We start from the raw sequence: 19,608 nt of genomic DNA, 5'->3' as shown, positions 1-19,608 counted from the left end.
CTTCTTCCCCTCTTTCCTTCCCTCTTTTCCTCCCTTCCTTCCTTCCCTCCCCCTTTTTTCCTTCCTTCCTTCTGTCCCTCCCTCCCTCTCTCCTTCCTTCCCTCCCTCTCTCTTGTCCTTCCTTCCCTCCCTCCCTTCCACCCTCTCTCCTTCCTTCTTTCCTTCTCCTTTTATCCTTCCTTCCTTCTGTCCCTCCCTCCCTCTCTCCTTCCTTCCTTCCCTCTCTCTTGTCCTTCCTTCCCTCCCTCCCTTCCACCCTCTCTCCTTCCTTCTTTCCTTTCTCCCTCCCTCCCTCTCGCTAATCCTTCCTTCCAAATAACAGACTTACAGGTTCTCCTCAAGCTGTAACCACAATGGGGATCAGAATATCCGTTGCTAAGCAATGCTAAGGTTCTCAAGTGCCTCGTGCCTCATTCTTATGACCTTCTGAGCCACGGTTTTTAGGTGAATCGGAGCCATTTTTAAGGGGGTCCCACAGTTATTAAGCAAACCCAGCTTCCCCCCGTTGACTTCGGCTTGTTGGGAACCAGCCAGACGTGACCCCAGAGCATGGCTGGCTGGGGACCTCTGGGAGTCAGAAGGTCGCAAAAGAAGATCACGTGACCATGGGCAACCGTCATAAAGGCGAGTCACTTGCCAAGAGCCTTGGTGGAGCAGTGGGCTAAGGCCTCCTTAAGTAACACCAGCTGCCTGCCATTAGTGCAGGTTCGAGTCCCACCAGGCTCAAGGTTGACTCAGCCTTCCGTCCTTCCGAGGTAGGTAAAATGAGGACCCAGATTGTTGGGGGCAATTAAGCTGACTTTGTAATAATGCCGCTTGGGGTGTGTGTGAAAGTCCTAATAAGCAGGCATATACATAGAATGAAGGCTACTGCTAAGCTTGTAAGCCGCCCTGAGTCTTTGGAGAAGGGCGGGATATAAATGGAATTAAAATAATAATAAAAAAAAGTGTCTAAATTTTGATCACATGACCAGGGGAATGCTGCAATGGTCATAAATGTGAAAAAACGGTCCTAAGTCACTTTTTTTTCCCAAACGGTCAGTAAATGAGCTGTTGTAAGTCGAGGTCCATTCTACAAATGGAAATGTTGGGGTGGGTTTTTTTTTGCTTTTGTTTGTACCTAGTCCAGTTTTATAACCCGTGGCTGTTCTTATCTGGATGCGTGGAAGGACCAAAGCTATTTATCTTAGTACATTTATAGGCCACCCATCTCACTCTCCAAGGTGACTCTGCTGCTCCCTCACCTTGGCAGAAGGAAGTAGAATATAAATGCAATAAAATCCATGCATCAACCGATTGATAGTAAAGAGAGGGACGGAGAACGCAAATCTTTCCCTCTGATTTGTAAAGGTTAACAATTACATCAGAGAAAGAGGTTTTTGTTTTTACAGCTTCGTCCTAGGCTGATCCGAGAATAAAGTAGTTGCAATTAACTTAGTGAAAAAGAGCTAAATTTGCCAGATGGAGGTTTGTTAACAGCTGGAGCTGCAAAAGCTGAAGGAAATACACCTTCATTCCTTACTACCTGGGCTTGAAAAAAAAAATCATAAACCAAGTTTCTTTGGTATTCTTAAGAAATTATTATTATTATTATTATTATTATTATTATTATTATTATTATTTATTAAATTTGTTTAAAATTTATTAAAATGTAAATTTATTAAAATGTTCTCGAGGAGAAAACATTTTAAAGCCATATTCTTCTTATTCTTCTTCTTCTAATAATAACAACAACAACAACAATAATAATAATAATAATAATAATAATAATAATAATAATAATAATAATTTTATTTGTATACCGCCCTTCTCCCGAAGGACTCAGGGCGGTGAACAGGGCAATAAATACTAAAATACAAAAATACAAAAATTAAAAGATTAAACAAAGTGACCAATAACTTACAACAAAAAGTTAAAATACGTTAAAACAATATTAAAACCCAAACCCATCAGGCCAGGCCGGCTTGTTCAAACAAGTAGGTCTTTAGATCCCGTCGGAAGGAGCGAAGGTCAGGTGTTCACAAACAGTTGCAAAAACCCAGGAAGCTTGCTTATATTCTCAGTGTAACTCCATATACAAACACTAAAATCCGCCTGCTATCCTATTTATTGATTTATAAGATTTACAGTGTATTTCACACACACACACACACACGTCTCTGCATCGCCACAATTCGGCACAACTCTGGGCAGCTTACAAAATGCAACCATAAAAACGTATTAAAACCACAGAATAGGGCCTGGAGGGGAAAAAAAAGGTCAGCCATTGGTTAAAGGATTGGATTTAGCACTAGGTGGGAATACAACTTTTTTTGGAAAGCAGTTTGTTTTTTTCTGTGTCGGTGAGGACAAAATAGAGGATTAAGTTAGATTCAACAGATCGTAACAAATAAAGAAAATCCCCCAAAGGCAAAACTCAGCTTCGGCTTCAAGCCCTGATCCCATCCAGGATTTTTGAATCCAAAGTTTAGCTGCTTCTTTGTGGAATGCAATACTCCTGCTGTTATCTCCTTCTGAAGATACACTTTCTCTACCAAAATACTAGGCTGGACTTCACATCTCTAGTTATAAACCATTTTATTTGATTATTGCCTCTGCCCTCTGGTGTCAATTGCCAGAACTGCAGTCCGTAAGGAGCATCTCCAAAGGCGCATATTTGAGGTTGGTCAACTCTTCGATAGAGTAACCATGAAGCCCTTAAAAAGATATACAAATGCTGTGATGTGTGCATAGCTAGCAAGATCTCAAGTGTGCAAGCCATGGTATGTAGCCTAGGGAAGCAAAAGTTGGACTTTGAAGAAGCAAGATAGGAAGAGTATTGACCCCTTTGATCTTTGGTGATTGGAGAAGGTTCTTGAGATGATCATGGACAAGCCAAGGAAACAACCGAAGGATCATCAAATTCAAAATTCTCGCTCAATGTACAAATGACCAGCCACAAACTATCCTCTTTTGGATATATTATGTGAAGACCCAGGTCTCTGGAGAAGGCTGTGATGATGAGAAAATTGGAAGGAAAGAGGTTAACCAACTGCCAGATGGAGGAACTCAGTGACAGTGGGACCACTGCTGGAAGATCAGGTTAGGTCCTTCTGCCTGCTATGTCCAACAGGTCCCTTGCCTATGATTATTTCAGCACCAAAAAACAGATGCCATCCTAGTAAAATGTGTTTAGAAATGTGGCTTTACAAAGCCGTCTCTGTGTCCAAGCTGGCCGACGAAGGAGAACCAAGGACTAGGAAATTAATAAGCCCTTTGTGTTTCTGTGCGCACACACACACACACACACAAACTCACACACACAAATCTCTCGATTCAATTTTCTGTCTGCTTCATTTCCCTTCTCTTCCACCACCATCTGTTTGTCCTTCACGCAAACCAATCTTGGCATCCTCCGAAGAGGCTCACGGAAAGCAAATCTCTTCGGCTTTATCGGCTAATGGAGAAAGCTCTAATTGTTGCCAAAAGACGACCTCCTGACTGGTCTGGCCCTTTTGCTAATCTAACTAATGAGAAAATGAGCTTAGAAATGGCCTTAGGGGACAGCATTATTTCCTAGCACCCTTGTTTTTGTCTGGGGGGGGGAAATGCAAGGCTGAAGCATCATCTTTATCGCAGAAATAAAATATTCCACCGTAGTTGGGTTAAACGAAACCCCTTCGAATATTGCTTCCCCCGTGAAATTGCAAGAGGAGTAAAAATGAGGAATTATTATACAGGCTGAATTGGGAGCTTTTTCTTCCACTTTATTTCGTTTATTTCCCCTTTATTTCATTGGCATGATCTGGCGTTTCCTTGCATTCCTTTCCCTAAGCTAGCCAATGAATCGGGTTTTTACTTTTTTAATTTTTTTTATTATTATTATTATTTTGGGGGGGGGTCTGCTTTTAAATTATTTATCCATTTTTAACGATGTATTCCTAACAGGAACCAATGATGGAATTACTGCTAAGCTTGTAAGCCGCCCTGAGTCTTCGGAGAAGGGCAGGATGTAAATGGAATTAAAATAAAATAAAATAAAATCTTTAATCGTTGCCTTTTGGCATCTTTTTGCCTCCTTTGGGAAGCCCTGGTTTCCCCCTGCAAAAGCAACCTGCAGGCAGAAAGCGAAACCGCGCCTGCGCACACACACACACACACACACACACACACGCGCGAAAAAAAGAGAGAGAGAAAAAAAAAATCCAGCTCGGCGGCTCTCGAGAGCCAGTGCGCAGGCGCCTGGCTGTTCCTGCCGGCTCTCCCGTCTTTCCTCCCAGCGCGCCTGCGCGAGGCCGAAGAGGCCGCCGGGAAAGGAGGAGCGGGATGGCGCACGCGCCCAGAGGCTTGGGCCGCTAGCCCAGCGTAAACAAGGCGGCCGCGGAGAAGGTGATGAAGAGACAGCCGGAGAAGATGAGCCGGGCCGGGCGCTTCCGAGGCTGAGCCTCGCCGTCCTTTTTTCGCGCTCCCGACGGCCAAGGACGCGCGACCAGGCCGCCATGAACTTAGCCAGCCAGAGCGGCGAGGCCGGCTCCGGCCAACTGCTCTTCGCCAACTTCAACCAGGACAACACGTAAGGAAGGCAGGGGGGCGTGGCCAGAGGGAGCGCGCACGCGCGTGCTCGCCGCGGGGTGGGGGGGGCGAGAGGCAGGAGCCAAGATTCGAAAGCGGGGAGGGGGGGGCGAGGAGGAGGAGGGGGCGTGGCCAAGATGCCCTTTCCCTCACCTGGCTTCCTACCTTTCCCCCACCACCACCACAACTGGTTGTGGATGATGGGCCTTGGGAAGGGGGAAAAGACTGCCCCACTCGGGTTTCATCCCAGAAAGATTGAGATTGAAGGGCCACCCAGAGGCCATCTAGCCCAGCCCTTTGCCCTGGGCAAAGGGGTAGGCAACCTTGGCTCTTTTATGACTGGTGGACTTCAACTCCCAGAATTCCTCAGCCAGCTACGCTGAGTTTGGGGGGGGGGGGGGAAAGGGAGAGGTTTCCAAGCTGAGCCAAAGCTGGCTCAGGAATTCTGGGAGTTGAAGTCCACGAGTCGTAAAAGAGCCAAGGTTGTCTACCCCTGGCCTAGGCCTTAGGCCGCTTTATGACTCACGGACTTCAACTCCCAGAATTCCTGAGCCAGCCACGCTGAGGGGGGAAAGGGAGAGGTTTCCAAGCTGAGCCATGCAAGCTGAGGAATTCTGGGAGTTGAAGTCCACGAGTCATTAAAAAGCCAAGGTTGCCTACCCCTGGCCTAGGCCTAGGCCCCTTTATGACTCGTGGACTTCAACTCCCAGAATTCCTGAGCCAGCCACGCTGAGGGGAAAGGGAGAGGTTTCCAAGCTGAGCCAAAGCTGGCTCAGGAATTCTGGGAGTTGAAGTCCACGAGTCATGAAAGAGCCAAGGTTGCCTACTCCTGCCTTAGGGCAAAGGGGAAGCCCATTTATTTATTTATTTATTTATTTTTATTTTAATTCCATTTATATCCCGCCCTTCTCCGAAGACTCAGGGCGGCTTTACAAGCTTAGCAGTAGCCTTCATTCTATGTATATGCCTGCTTATTAGGGCTTTCACACACACCCCAAGCGGCATTATTACAAAGTCAGCTTAATTGCCCCCAACAATCTGGGTCCTCATTGAGCCATCCCGGAGGGGAGGCAGCCCAAACCTCTCCTGGGAGGGACACCAGAGGGCCAGGAAACACCCCCCCCAAATCTCCATGGGGAGACGGTTGTCCAAGTAGGGGTTCATTGGGTTGGGTGGGTTTCATAAAGGGGGGGAGGGAAATAGAAGGTTAACCAAGATGGGGGACATTTGCCTATCTGGGGATTTCTTTCCCCCCCCCCCCGAGACCTATTTAAAAAGTAAATCAGGGTGCAAGTTTGGTGCCTCGTGGGAATCCGTTGAGAAAAACTCTTTTAAGACATTTCAGGCTTTGCAACCCTGCCCTGAAATGGAGGCTTTATTCCTTGGCTCTTGTTTCCTCCGCTGATGCGGTAATTTGGGGAGGTAGCCGTATTATTTATTTATTTATTTATTTATTTATTTATTTATTTATTTATTTATTTATTTATTTATTTATTTTATTATATTTATATACCGCCCTTTCCCGAAGGACTCAGGGCGGTTTACAGGGTGATTAAAACAAAAAAAATACAAAAGTTAAAAACAGATTAAAAAATTATATCCGTCCCTGAACAAATAAAACCCCAATTAAAATTAAAATTAAAATTCTCAGCCTGGGCCAGAGAGCTCAAAGAGCCAGGTCTTCAGGTCCCGGCGGAATGAACGGAGGTCGGGGGCAGTCCTAAGCTCCACTGGCAGCTGGTTCCAGAGGGCAGGCGCCCCCACTGAGAAGGCCCTATCCCTGGGTGTCGTCCACCGGCAATCTCTTACCGGTGGCACCCTGAGAAGACCCTCCCTGTGGGAGCGCACTGGACGAAGGGAGCTTGATGCCGGCAGCAGGTGTTTCCTCAGATAACCCGGACCCAAGCCATGTAGGGCTTTATAGGTCATCACCAGCACCTTGAATCTCACCCGGAGGGCAACCGGGAGCCAATGCAGCAACAGTATTAACTGTTTTCTCCTTGTTTTATTGCTTTGTGGGTTTTTTTTTTACTCTAGCATGGCGTGTGTGGCTTAGAGTTGCACGAACGGATAAATGACACGTAAAACGTTAGCCTGGTTTGATTTTGTTGTGAAGTCTCTTAAGTGGTGTCTCCCTCGCCGCGACCCCATGGACCGTAGCATGCCAGCCCTTCCCCCTATCCTGCACTGTCTCCCGGGGTTGCCCACATTCACGTTCATTGTGTGTTGATGACACCAGCCAGCAGTCTGATCCTCTGCCGTCCCCTTCTCCTGTTGCCTTTCATCTTTCTCAACATTGGGCTCCTTTCCAAAGAGTCTCTCTCTTCTCATTTGGTGGCCAAAGGATTTAAGCATCAGCTTTAAGATCTGTCCTTCCAGAGGACAGTCGGGGTTGATGTAGAAGAATCTAAAAACCAAGGAAAGTTTAAGCAATTTGCGGTTAGATTTGTGGCTGAGTCAGCTCTGGCCAGGCCTTCTCGGTGGTAGCCCCTATTTTATGGACTTCTCTTTTCCTGGAAGTATGGATGGCCCCTGTTGGCTGGGAAAATTCTGGGATTTGAAGTCTACTCATCGTAAAAGCCGCTAAGGTTGAGAAACACTGTCCCAGAGTGCTCAGCAGTGGCTGAGGCATTCTGGGAGTATAAGTCCACCCATCTTTAAAAGTGGCCAAGGTTGTGAAATGTGGCTTTAGGGAAGCACATTCTGACAGCTCACTCGGGTCAGATCTTTCTCTCTTTGCAGGGATGAAAAAGCGCTTGCAGTTTCTTAGGTCCATCTAAAAAGGCTCGGATAATAAACAAAAATGGAGGGGGGAACAATTCCTGACTTATCTAAATGTCTGGAGATTCTCAATCCTCCAGGTCACGGTTGCCCCAGAAGTGTTTTTCAAAAGGCAAATGAACTTTCTTTGTTTTCTCCTTGAATACGTTTTGCTTCTCATTCAAGAAGCTCCTCCAGTTGTGAACAGAAGTATCTTGGACGACTTTTCAAAGGAAAAACAAAGAAAATCCCGTTGCCTTTTGAAAAGCACCTTTGGGACAACTTACCCTAGCTAGTTAAAAGTGCCGACTCTTTCCTCTTAAGATTTTGCCTTCTCGTAAAAGAGATTTTATCATTTTCATAAAAACCAGCCACTCTTTTAAGTTAGGAATATTGAAATGGTGGAGCAGGGAAGGGAAGCCAGTATTTTCCCCCTGCTCTCACAAGTCTGCTTTCACACGATTCTTTCATAACGTAACGGTTAAGACAGGAACCGTGATGTCTTTGCTTGAATATGAGCAAATGTGCTATAAACACTCCTGGAAAGCCAGGTCAGATTATTATTTTTCTTTTTCCTTGGGAGGAAAAACACTAAGCTGCTTTGGCTGTTCCCGTCTTCCCTTCGATGGTGGCTTGTTCCGTTCACTCCACTGGTGGTTACTTCTGTGTGTGTGTATGTGTGTGTACATTTGCAAGTTGGCAGGAGAGCCCAAAACCGGAGTGCTGCAGAGGCCTCGTCTCTTGAATGCAAAGTGGGTTGAGTTCTTTTGCAAAGAAGGGAAGGCCCAACATGGGGGCTTTGAAACTAACTAGCTTTGCAAGAGAGGGGTCTGCACTGAGACGAATGGCTACTGAAGAAAAAATGATCCGCCAGAAGTCAATAACGGGAAGTGATTAAACTTTGGAGTTGAGCTGCTTGTAGAATTGGGTTGGTCTTGTAGGCAGGATGAGCAAAGAAGAATGGGCCAGTTCACTTTCCTGGATCCCCAGCCACTAATTCCACACACCCAGCAACTCTTGCTTCCACTGCCCAACAGGTAAATCCTCAAATTTCCCCCCCGCACTTCTCTGACTGCTTATATTATGAGATCCGTTTGATCGTCTTCTTAAAAATAAGAGTCCGACAAAAACTCTTGTTTTTTGACCTCCAATGGTACCCCAAAGGCAGCCTTGACTGTGGTGGACTTGCATTCACACACACACACACACACACACTTAAAAGGCAGTAAAACAATATATCATTCTGTTGAATATTTCTCATTGCCGGATGACGGGATTATTTTTAATCCATTTTGCTCTCCATAACACCGAGTCTTTTCTTGCCTTCCCCTTTTCCCCCCTAAATCATTATTTATTTTATTTTAATCCTATTTATATCCCGCCCTCTCCGAAGACTCAGGGCGGCTTACAATTTAAGCACAAACCAATGTAGCAAGAAGAGAGCCTACGGTGAGTTCTGCTTGCTTTAGAGCCTGTTAAAATTGATAGTGACTTATAAATAACGGCTAGTATAAACTCTATAAATAATCTCGAAACCACTAGATTAAAAAATACTGACTTTCCCTTTGGGGTGCATTAGAGAGAAGCGTTTTAGTTTTCTGTACTTTCAAAAAGAAAATGAATTGTGGTGCGATTCGTCTCCGTGCTGAGATACAAATGAGGCTTTTTAAAAAAAATAATCAATAGCTATTTCTCTCTTGAGGATAACCAGCCTTTGCAATAAACCGAGAGATCCGTATGCTGTATCTCTCCTTCCCCGGCCTTCTCAAATAGAAGAATTGTGCTGCAAAGTGTAGACAAAATATTATCTAGCTCGGCGCAAACAAATCAACCCAATGCAAACAACAATACAGTGTGGGCATCAGCTTAGGACCATAATGGGAGCCTGCCCATCACAGTGGCAAATGGTGATGGTCTTGTATTGACTTGGCCACCCTCCTATTTTTAATGACTTTTTTTTTGCAAGGTTCATTAAGTAAATCTCTGCAGCCATTAAAGTGATCTAATTATTCACTACGATTGCAGATTTGCTTTCCCCCCCACCCCCACCCCCAAAAAACCCCAACAACCCAATAAGAGTTCGTTTTCAGTAAAGCGTTGTCACAGGACAACGAGACTGTAAGGACACCCCCTCCCCCCCTCAGCTAACCACCCAAGAAAGCAGAACTCTTGAAACAGACAAAGGAAACTTTTATTAGGGGTCAGTGACAGCAAGGAAGTCAAGGCAAGATCTGGGGAAAATCCTGCTCAAACGGTATAGTTAAGCCAGCAATATTCCTCCCCCCCCCAAGAGTTATAATATCCATTTGAAATTCAGCCAATCTACAGGTGGCAACGATGTGCGGGTAACTGCCACAGTTGGCACGCATCTCAAGGTCTTCTCCAGCTTTCGTTTCTCTGCAACCGTCTCCCTGATAAGGGAGACACATTCCTTTCTCAAGGGCAGCAGTGGTGTCTGTGTGTATACATATATATATATACATACATACATACATATATATACTGTATATGTATATATATGTATATGTATATATATATATATATGTGTGTGTGTGTGTGTGTGTGTGTGTGTGTATATGTACACACATACATTATACACACACACACACATGAAAGGGAAATAAGGAAGTAATAAGGATTTGGGGAGCTGACAGGGATGCCCCAAAGGGTTATAAATTGCTCACATGACTGCAAAGCTGCGGGGTGGGGGGGAATAATCGGAATTTCAAATCCAGGTGGCAGATAGCCCCCAGGTAGGTCTGCTAGAGCTTCCAACGGCTGCTAAGTAACATAACTCTGAGGACTGTAGCTCCGTTTTCAACTGTCCCTGCTTGCAACCAGCTCAGTTTTTTATTATTATTATTAATTATTAATTTTATTTGTATACCGCCCTTCTCCCGAAGGACTCAATCTGTCGCTGGCTTTTGGTGGGGTGTGCAAGAGACAAAAGGCTGAGCGCTGGATTTTGCAAAGGTGGGCGGGGGGCGTTTGAGGGTCTTGGGAGAAATGTTAGGAGTTCAGCATGCTTCGTATAAAATAAATGTATATTAAAAAAATCGGTATCCTTGTTTGATCTGTGGCTTATTTTTCAGCTCCTTGGCCGTCGGCAGCGTGCTGGGCTACAAATTCTTCTCTCTCTCTTCTGTGGATAAACTGGAGCAGATCTATGAGTGCAGTGAGTGTCCCTTGGTGTCCTTTTCCCCTTCTGGGGTCTCCGTTTCCCTAAATTATGGCTGCAGACTAAGGTGGGATTCCTCCGCCTTCTCAACGTTAGGATATATGGACTGCAGTTCCTCATTGTAAGTCACATTTTATCAGTGCTGCCGTAACTTTCGAGTTCAGTTGCTAAATGAATTAAGTCGAGGACTACGTCTATGATGAGACCATTCCAGTTTCCAACATGGGGAGGCCTTCTGTGAAATCGTAGCAGCTTCACGTGGCCTTGGGTCACAGACTGCTCACAATAAATAAATAAATAAGTGAAGGCGAAGATACACGTCCCAGGATAACGTTGCAGGATCCAATCTGGGTCAGTCACCGGAAAGAGAGGTTTTGTCTTCCGAGCTTTCGTGTTGAAAGGGAACTTTCCTCTCTCCAGAATCTGCGCATTGGGCTATCCTGTGTGCAGCATTTATATGCTGTTGTTTGTGGCTTTTTAGTTGTTGATTGGGGTGTTGATGGCTGGCTATTAAATCGTTGGCTGTTGACATACATTCAGTTTTGCAGCTATTAAGATTGTTGGATGAGCAGGCTCAAAAACAGCCGGGGAAATGATTGAAGCCTGGGAAATAGATCCTTGTCAGTCAACAGGACTTCTGATTTACCCCCAGCTTACCAAGTACTTAGGAGGTGAGGGCTGGGCAGCACAAGGAAAGAACAACCAAGGATTTAATTGCCAGCCATCAACACCCCAATCAACATCTAAAAAGCCGCACACAACAGATACCATGTAAATACCATACATAGAACAGCCCAAAACACACACACTACTAGAGAGAGGTTCCCAGCATGAGACCAAATGTTTGGAAGACTAACCCTCTGGTCCCGGTGACCGATCCGGATTGGATCCTGCATGTACTGCTCGCTCGGAGCGTCCACTTTGTCTCCAGCTTCCTGAATTTCTCTGACTAGCTCAGAAAGCAGAACGCTGTCTCTCGGTCGGATGGACTCACGAATCAGAACCACTCAAGATATTAACTTCCCTGGCCGTTTTCCTAGTTGGCCAACACCGGCTGCAACGCCATTTGATAATGTTAGATTTATATTAATAGCTCCATCCAGGAGGCCTCACTAGCGGCCTGAAGTGTGTTTAGCAGCAACGATTTTTAGTTGCTTTTTATTTACAGCTCTCAAAGCTCCAGCGAGTGGAGGACTTTTACCCCTCTTGTTCTTTCGCCTTCTCCCACTTAACAGCTTCGCGCTGAAATATGTGCAGGCTATTTATAGGCAACCTATTGATCCACCAGGGAGAGACTGTCTCTGGCTGGCAGTAGTTTAATTGACTGCCTCCAATGTTCCGGTTCACTTGGAAATGGTCTGTCTCTTAGACCCATGTACCTCCGCCCTTGTTTTTTTAAAAAAATCTGTGCACTGCTAAAACTTTCGTGTCCGTTTGTAACTTTTAGTTGGGCGAAACAGACGATTGTAGGGCAGCAGTCATTGAATCAACAAACCTCAAATGGGCTAACTTAAAGAAGGTGTCCCAAATCCGGGACCCATGACATTTTAACAGCATTATCGCTGCTTCAGTGCTGACGCGGTCCTGTGATCGTTATTTCCAACATTCCTGGTCAGCTTCCTACCAGGAAATTCAATGGGGAAGCCAGCAGGAAATCAAAAGTTACTCTCAGTGCTTTTCTGCCTGCCCATGCTCGCTCTACTTCTCCGTCTAGTGAGGAAGTGTCTCTGAATACTTTGCAGGAATTGGGTATGGCTGGTCTAGTGAAAAGAAGCAGTAGGGGTGACATGATAGCAGTCTTCCAGTATTTGAGGGGCTACCCCAAAGAAGAGGGGTGGTCACGTTATTCACCAAAGCAACAGAGGGCGGGACGAGAAACAACGGTTGGAAACTGATCAAAGAGAGAAGCAACCTGGAATTAAGGAGAAACCTCCTGACAGTGAGGACAATCAACCAGTGGAACAGCTTTGCCTCCAGAAATTGTGGGTGCTCCATCACTGGAGGTTTTTTAAGAAGAGGCTAGACAGTCACTTGTCTGAGATGGTATAGGTTCTCCTGCTTGAGCAGGGGGCTGGACTAGAAGACCTCCAAGGTCCCTTCCAGCTCCATTCTATAATAAACCCCACAGACCACAGGTGGTCTAGTAAAGTAATAGGAACTGTAGATGCCCAATGTTCTATCCAGACAACCTTCTAGAGACATCCTAGACAATTTCTGGGTGGGTGGGTGGGTGAGTCTCGTGCCCAGAGCATCTGCAGTTAACCCAGTTGGTGGTTCTGTTTCGTGTCACCCCGATCCCTTTCCACCGTCACCCTGCAGCTGACACAGAAGACGTCTGCATTGTGGAACGGCTCTTCTCCAGCAGCCTGGTAGCCATCGTGAGCCTCCGAGCGCCTCGCAAGCTGAAAGTCTGCCACTTCAAGAAAGGGACAGAGATCTGCAACTACAGCTATTCCAACACCATCTTGGCCGTCAAGCTGAACAGGCAGGTGAGTGGGGGCCCACTCAGCTGAGCTTCTCCTGGTGGTATTATCTGTATAAATCTTAAGTGCTATTGCTATCTGCTTCTCTCTCTCTCCTTTTCCTTCTTTTTTTTATTTCTTTCCCCCAGAGATTGATCGTGTGCCTAGAAGAGTCTCTGTACATACATAATATACGGGATATGAAGGTGCTGCACACCATCAGGGAAACGCCCCCCAATCCTGCAGGTAAAGATGCTCCTTACTCTCCTTTGATCCTCCTCTGAAGCTGATACCTTTCCGCTCCCCCATTTTAGCTGGTTACTTCCAAAACCATAAGGTGGGCGCGTTCATCTGAGGGATGTTCGTGTCAGGCACGAAAGACTTGGGCCAGATGTGAAAACCGCATTTAAACTGATTTATTTCTACCAGTATCCATGCACAGGAATCTACACAGCTAGGTAAAGGTTAATGACATTCAAGAAAGTCGGGTCTTAAGTCTTTTGCACCTCCGTGGAGACTCTTGGCTGATTCCTCTTTTGACTCCACCCCTAGATTCCGCAATGCTGGTCTCCTACACAGTTAGTTGAGCTTATCTGATGTTTTTGACATCACCCAGATTGGGAAGTTGTGATGCGTGCACACAGCCAGGCTCCTGGGGCCCGAAGGAAGGACGGATCAGATTGAGACACTTTCCTTCTGCATTTGCTTGGCACAACATTCAGATTGGCACCTTGTCTTTTTTTATTTTTTGTCAAAAACCAAGAGCCAGTTAGAACTAATTCTTGCTTAATGACCGTTCAAAGTTACAACTGGTTCCAAAGAAGGTACTAATGACCCATCCTTGAAGTTACCACTCACACACACACAGACACACAGACACACACACACACACACGACACACAGTCACGTAATCACATTTTTGGCAAAGCGAGTGCAGAAAAGGGGAGTGGGTGGGAAGAACATAAAAGGAAAAAAATGTAATCAATAAGAAATTCAAAGAAATAGCTTCCCTCTTCACCTCCATAAATATAAACCTTTTTTAACAACTTATCGCTTTCTTTTAAAACACAACAAACCATCTTTTAACCATCCCACACGGTCTCTCCGTAGACATAACCTTAAAAAAATCACATGATTCAGTCCTGGCTGGCAAAAATCCATTAAGGGTTAATAATATTATTGTAATTAATCTTGATTCTTTCATGGCAGTTTTGGAAAGGAGAGACTCCTATTGTGTCGTTCCCTCTCTGTTTTTCTTAGGCTTATGTTCCCTGTCCATAAACAATGATAACTGTTACCTGGCTTATCCAGGGAGCGCGACCATCGGTGAAGTCCAAGTGTTTGACACCATCAACCTGGTAAGATCCTGCAGGCTTCCACCATGCTCTGACTCTGGAAATTGGAGGCTTTTTGGGGCGGATGGGAGGGCAGGAGCCACCGTTCTGCTCTAAGTGTCATGATTCCGACAGATGAAACTCTTCAAAAGAACCTCGAGGCATTGCTTACCTTCAAAGATCTTTTATTCGAGTAGCATAATATCGGCAGTTACATAATCGAAGCCAAAAACTGAATTTTCCCCCCTCCCCGGGCACGTAGTATCAAAGCCAAATTCCCTTCTCCAATTAACTGTCATAAATCACATTCCCCAATTAGCTTGAAGCGCGGGCCTCCTCTCCAGCTCTCCAGCCCGCCAATTCTTTATAAGCTCTGGGCTCAGTAACCTTGATTCTCACGCTAGGTTTAGCGTTGTCATGTCTAGCTGGCCTCTCATTCACATCCCCTCCCTCCCTCCCCAGCATCATTTAACTCTTAAAAATGGAAGGGAAAAAGATGGCTACATTTCCATCTGTCGTCAGTGCAAAAACCTCGGATGTTAGCAGCGTTGACACTTAAGGTCTGGTCTTCTGTTCTCCTGCTTCCCCACAGAGAGCTACCAACATGATCCCCGCCCACGATAGTCCGCTGGCTGCCCTGGCTTTCGACGCAAGCGGTACGAAGCTGGCCACCGCCTCAGAAAAGGTGAGTTCCTAATCCCTGCATGGAAGAAGGCAAAAAAAAAGTGGGGGGAAGCTTGAGTTGATCAGACAGGCAGAAAAAGGAAGCTTTGGTCACTTGGAGAAGGTGGCTTTGAAAGTTGGGCCTCTTTCTTTCAACAGGGTACGGTGATCCGGGTATTTTCCATTCCAGAAGGGCAGAAGCTCTTTGAATTCCGAAGGGGGATGAAGAGGTGATGTGTGGTTGCCGTCTGAAGATGGTCCTGGGGGGAGATTGAAGGCTGTGTGAACTGTTCTGTCTCTCCACAAGTGGCCCTTCCTTCCTCGCTTCTTTTATTTTATTTATTTATTTTATTTTATTATATTTGTATACCGCCCTTCTCCCGAAGGACTCAGGGCGGTGAACAGGGCACATATAAAAATACAGAGTACAAAATTTTTAAAAAAAAGAATTAAATAGGAGCCCGAGCTAAAACAATACAATAATATAAAAATCCACAATAAAAAAACCCAACACATCCCCCATCAGGCCAGGCCGGCTTGTTCAAATAGATGGGTCTTCAGACCGCGTCGGAAGGAGCGAAGGTCAGGTGCCATCCGTAGCTCAACCGGCAGCTGATTCCATAAAGCCGGGGCGCCCTTCCTTCCCACTTCCTTCCTTCCCCTTCCCCTCCCTCCCTCTGAGTCTTGAGGTTGTTTGTCCAACAAGAACAGACTTTTAACTGGGTTTCCGATTTAGGGAGACCGTCTCTCTCCCCTCCAGAGCCTTTGCCAGCATCTTCTGGCCTCGATAGGGCAGGCAAGGCAAGGGACTCCAGCATAAGAGGCAGTGGGGGGGGGAGCAGGGAGGGGCTACAGGCAACAGGCCGCCCGTGGTTGACCCACCGTCTCTTGGCTTCTTTCCTCCAGGTGCGTCAGCATCTCTTCGTTGGCCTTTAGCATGGATAGCATGTTTCTGTCGGCTTCCAGTAACACAGAGACGGTGCACATCTTCAAGTTGGAGACTGTGAAAGAGAAGTAAGTTTGGGGAAGGCAGGGCGGCCTCCGAATTGGCTTGAACCCGGAGAGACAACTGGCTTCATTAGCCGGAGCGACTGCAGGGTTCCCCTTCCAAGAGAAAGGAAAGTTGGGGCGGGGAAGCAGAGGGGCGTCGATTGTGTCCTGTGCTTCTGCCTGCCTGCAATTTTTTTTTTGCGGGGGGGGGGATTAGTCCCGTAAAGCTCCTCTTCGAAAAGAAGAGCAGTCCCCAACTGCTTGGCTGGACGCTCGTGTCTTCAGGGGACAATGTTGACAGCCATCTTTCTTCCCTCCCTTCCAGACCTCAGGAAGAACCCACCACCTGGACGGGCTACTTTGTGGAGACCATTCGGACGTTCCCAAACTACCTGCCTGCCCAGGTGACCGAAATGTTCAACCAAGGCCGAGCCTTCGCAACGGTCCGGCTCCCCTTCTGTGGGCACAGAAACATCTGCGCCTTGGCCACGTGAGTAGTGGGACGGGAAGGGTGGTCTTGGCTACAAGAGCTTCCTTCGGTGGAGAGGGAGGCTGATGGAGGACCCCACCCCCCAGGGATTCCGGTTTTACAGTTGGGCAGTGTTGAGCATAGTTACATGGATATCCTTCAGGCGACTCTTTCTTTCTTTCTTTCTTTCTTTCTTTCTTTCTTTCTTTCTTTCTTTCTTTCTTTCTTTCTTTCTCTTTCTTTCTCTTCCTTCTTTCCTTCCTTCCTTCCTTCCATCTTTCTCCTTTCTTCCTTTCTTGCTTGCTTCCTTTCTCTCCTTCCTTCCTTCCTTCTCTCTGAGCTTGGTGGTTTTCTTGCAGACGTTTTATTACCCACCTAGGCAACATCATCAGTGCTAGCTGATGAATCTTTAATTCCTTCTAGAATTCAGAAAATCCCTCGATTGCTGGTGGCAGCTGCCGATGGATATCTCTACATGTACAATTTGGACCCCCAGGAAGGGGGGGAATGCACACTGATGAAACAGCACAAGTGAGTCCCCTCCCTCACTATCTCTTCCCCCCCTTGCCCCAAAATCCTCTTTGAGGGTTGGTCCTAAAGATACAACATGGACTTCCAAGTAGGGGGTGGGCACAGAGCTTCTAACACATCTGTGGAGGTGATCTTTGGCTGGCTGAGGAATTCTGAGAGTTGAAGTCCACAAGTTTTAAAGTTGCTAAGGTTGAGGACCCCAAAGTTACACAATAACCCTTTAATGACCAATACAAGTTACAGCCCATAATCCTGGGCTCAATTGCACTCGTAAAACAATTACATTTGGGTGCCAAAAATGATTACAATTAGACTCTGTCGGAGGAGCCTATCTGACCTTAAATATAGCTGGTTCCTGCAAGTGTGTCTTGAGTTTTCCTGCCCAACGTTGAGTTGTGCTGTTCATGCAACCAGGGCATGCTTGGTGATGTCTCCTTGTCGGTTTCCCTAGGTTGGATGGCAGCATGGAGCCAGCCAATGAAATCCTAGAATCTGCCTCCCATGACAGGCCCCTAGTAGCACAGACTTACAGTGCCGCTGTGACTAGGGGTGCTCCTTATATGCCTTCTTCACCCACAAGACACGGTAAGAACCACGCAGAAAGTTTCCACGGTGGGCTGAGACGTTTGCAGGGATTCCCTGTCTTGTCAGGAAGAATGGAGGCTAAAACATATAAGGAACGGTTGCTGGAATTGGGGGTATGTCTAGTTTAACGTAGAGAAGGACCAGGGGTGACATGATAGCAGTGCTCCAGTATCTCTGGGTTGATGGCCATGGTTGCTGACTTAAGAGCCACTAGGTGGCGCCGTGGTTCCAGTGCAATTCTGCGGGCTCACTCTGCTCACTGCCAGGAGTTCGATCCTGACCGACTCAAGGTTGACTCGGCCTTCCATCTTTCCGAGGTCGGTAAAATGAGGACTCGGATTGTTGGGGGCAATATAGGCTGACTGTAAACCGCTTAGAGAGGGCTGTAAAGCCTTCTGAAGCGACATATACATCTATATATTAGCTATTGCTATTAAGACAAGAGTCTCTCCTGTGCTTTGGTGACAGGCTTTCGTTGTCGCCTTCTCTTGATCCGCCGCCCTGGCCCAGAGAGTTGTAGCCAAGCGGGGGGGGGGTAAGGATGTCCAGTAACGACTTAAGGAGGGCTGCAAAGCACCTCCCCAGAAACTCAGAAGAGCTTGTGTCTTGGATCCTTCTAAAATTGGACAAGAAAAGATTTAATTTAATTTAATAATTTAATTTGTATACCGCCCTTCTCCCGAAGGACTCAGGGCGGTGAACAGGGCAATACATAATAAAAAAACAAGATAGAAAAATTAAAAAGTGATTAAACAACTATGCCCGTAGTAATTAATACATATTAAAAGTTAAAACTAATTATAAAAAAAACTAATTATAAAAAAACTAATTATAAAAATAAAAAAAGGCAACTGGACTTTTTTTTTTATTTATTTCACTTCTCATCCAATATGTTTTCTCCGGTTCTGGACCGAAGAAGCTTCTTAGATGAGAAGCAAAGCATTTTCAAGTGGAAGGGGTGGGGGGGAAACAACCCCTAAGATAAAACAAAAGCGCCTTTGGAACAACCCTGACTTTGTATGATGGAGAATCTCCCTAGAGCCCCAAAAAGGTGCCTTCTGAACGGTGTCTCCTGTTCGTCTTCCTTCAGTCTACAACGAAGACCTGGGGGCCGTGGGGGGCATTTGCCTGGAGGACGACATCAGCTCCCTGCGGCTAGATGAGGATGGCGAACATCCTCCCATGATCCTTCGGACTGACTGAACTTCGACCTGTGATTTCCACTCCCAAAGCTGAGAACGTCAGCCTGACGCTTCTTGGAGGACTTGTGTCGACGCTGCTGCGGACTTTGGCCTGAACCAAGAGTGTGATCCTCAAAGGAGACAAGACTTCCCTCCAAAAGAGTTTCAAAGCAAAACATGCATACACACACACACACACCCCCGCACACCTTAGCTTTGTAGCGCCGATTTCCATCCCATCCAAGGTGGAAACACACACCTGGGTGGCCTCCTGCTTTTTTTTAGCCGTCAGGAGATAACCCGTATATTTTTGTTGTTGCCAAAAAAAGGAAAAGAAAAGAAAATCGCCCCCCCCCCCCGCTATTTATTCAGCACCTTTGAGCTTTGCATGCCTCCTTTGTGCCAAGTGAACATAGGCGAGCCAATAGATTTTATAACGGTAATTTTTTTATTATTATTATTTCTAAAGAAAGCAAGTTTGTGAACTTCGCACTGGGCGAGGGGACGGAAGAGCAGCATTGTCGCGCTGAAGACGCTTTAGCTTCTTTCTGCCTGGACAAGAAAAATGATAATTTTTTTAAAAAAAATAATAATAATCAAAAGTGGTTTTGTTTTGCGCACGGCTTAACAGGCCTGCCTGGTGAATTTGACTCATTACTTTTACTAAAGATCAAGCGGTTCCCTTCTGAATCTTTCCCACCTCTCCTCCGTGATCCATTTCGTCCAGCTCTTCTCCGATTTGTATCCTTTTGCTTTGTCCCCGGCTCCTCGGACCATTTTGATAATTAAAACTCCTCCTGATTCTGCCTCGTTTGTGGGATTGTGGTAATTTTTCTCTTCCAACGTGGCCGGGGACCTTGTTTTTCCAAGCATCTTCCAGCGTAAAGCTAAGGCTTTGCTCGGC

The 19,608-nt window shown here is 46.1% G+C and overlaps 1 protein-coding gene across 1 annotated transcript; it reads left to right on the top strand.

The window, feature by feature from the left end:
* Window positions 1-4,230: 4,230 nt before the first annotated feature.
* Window positions 4,231-19,510, top strand: WIPI2 (WD repeat domain, phosphoinositide interacting 2). The gene is made up of 12 exons (XM_083373166.1): window positions 4,231-4,552; window positions 10,404-10,486; window positions 12,809-12,978; window positions 13,101-13,197; window positions 14,212-14,309; window positions 14,878-14,970; window positions 15,108-15,178; window positions 15,855-15,962; window positions 16,264-16,428; window positions 16,831-16,938; window positions 17,390-17,523; window positions 18,614-19,510. Exons 1-12 carry the CDS (start codon window positions 4,479-4,481, stop codon window positions 18,724-18,726), a joined length of 1,314 nt encoding a protein of 437 aa, XP_083229292.1. The 5' UTR covers window positions 4,231-4,478; the 3' UTR covers window positions 18,727-19,510.
* The last annotated feature ends 98 nt before the right edge of the window (window positions 19,511-19,608 follow it).

Source organism: Vipera ursinii, assembly GCF_947247035.1.
Source record: "Vipera ursinii genome assembly, chromosome: 13".
Classification (NCBI taxonomy): Eukaryota; Metazoa; Chordata; class Lepidosauria; order Squamata; family Viperidae; genus Vipera; species Vipera ursinii.
This window is presented reverse-complemented; position numbering and strand designations above follow the sequence as displayed.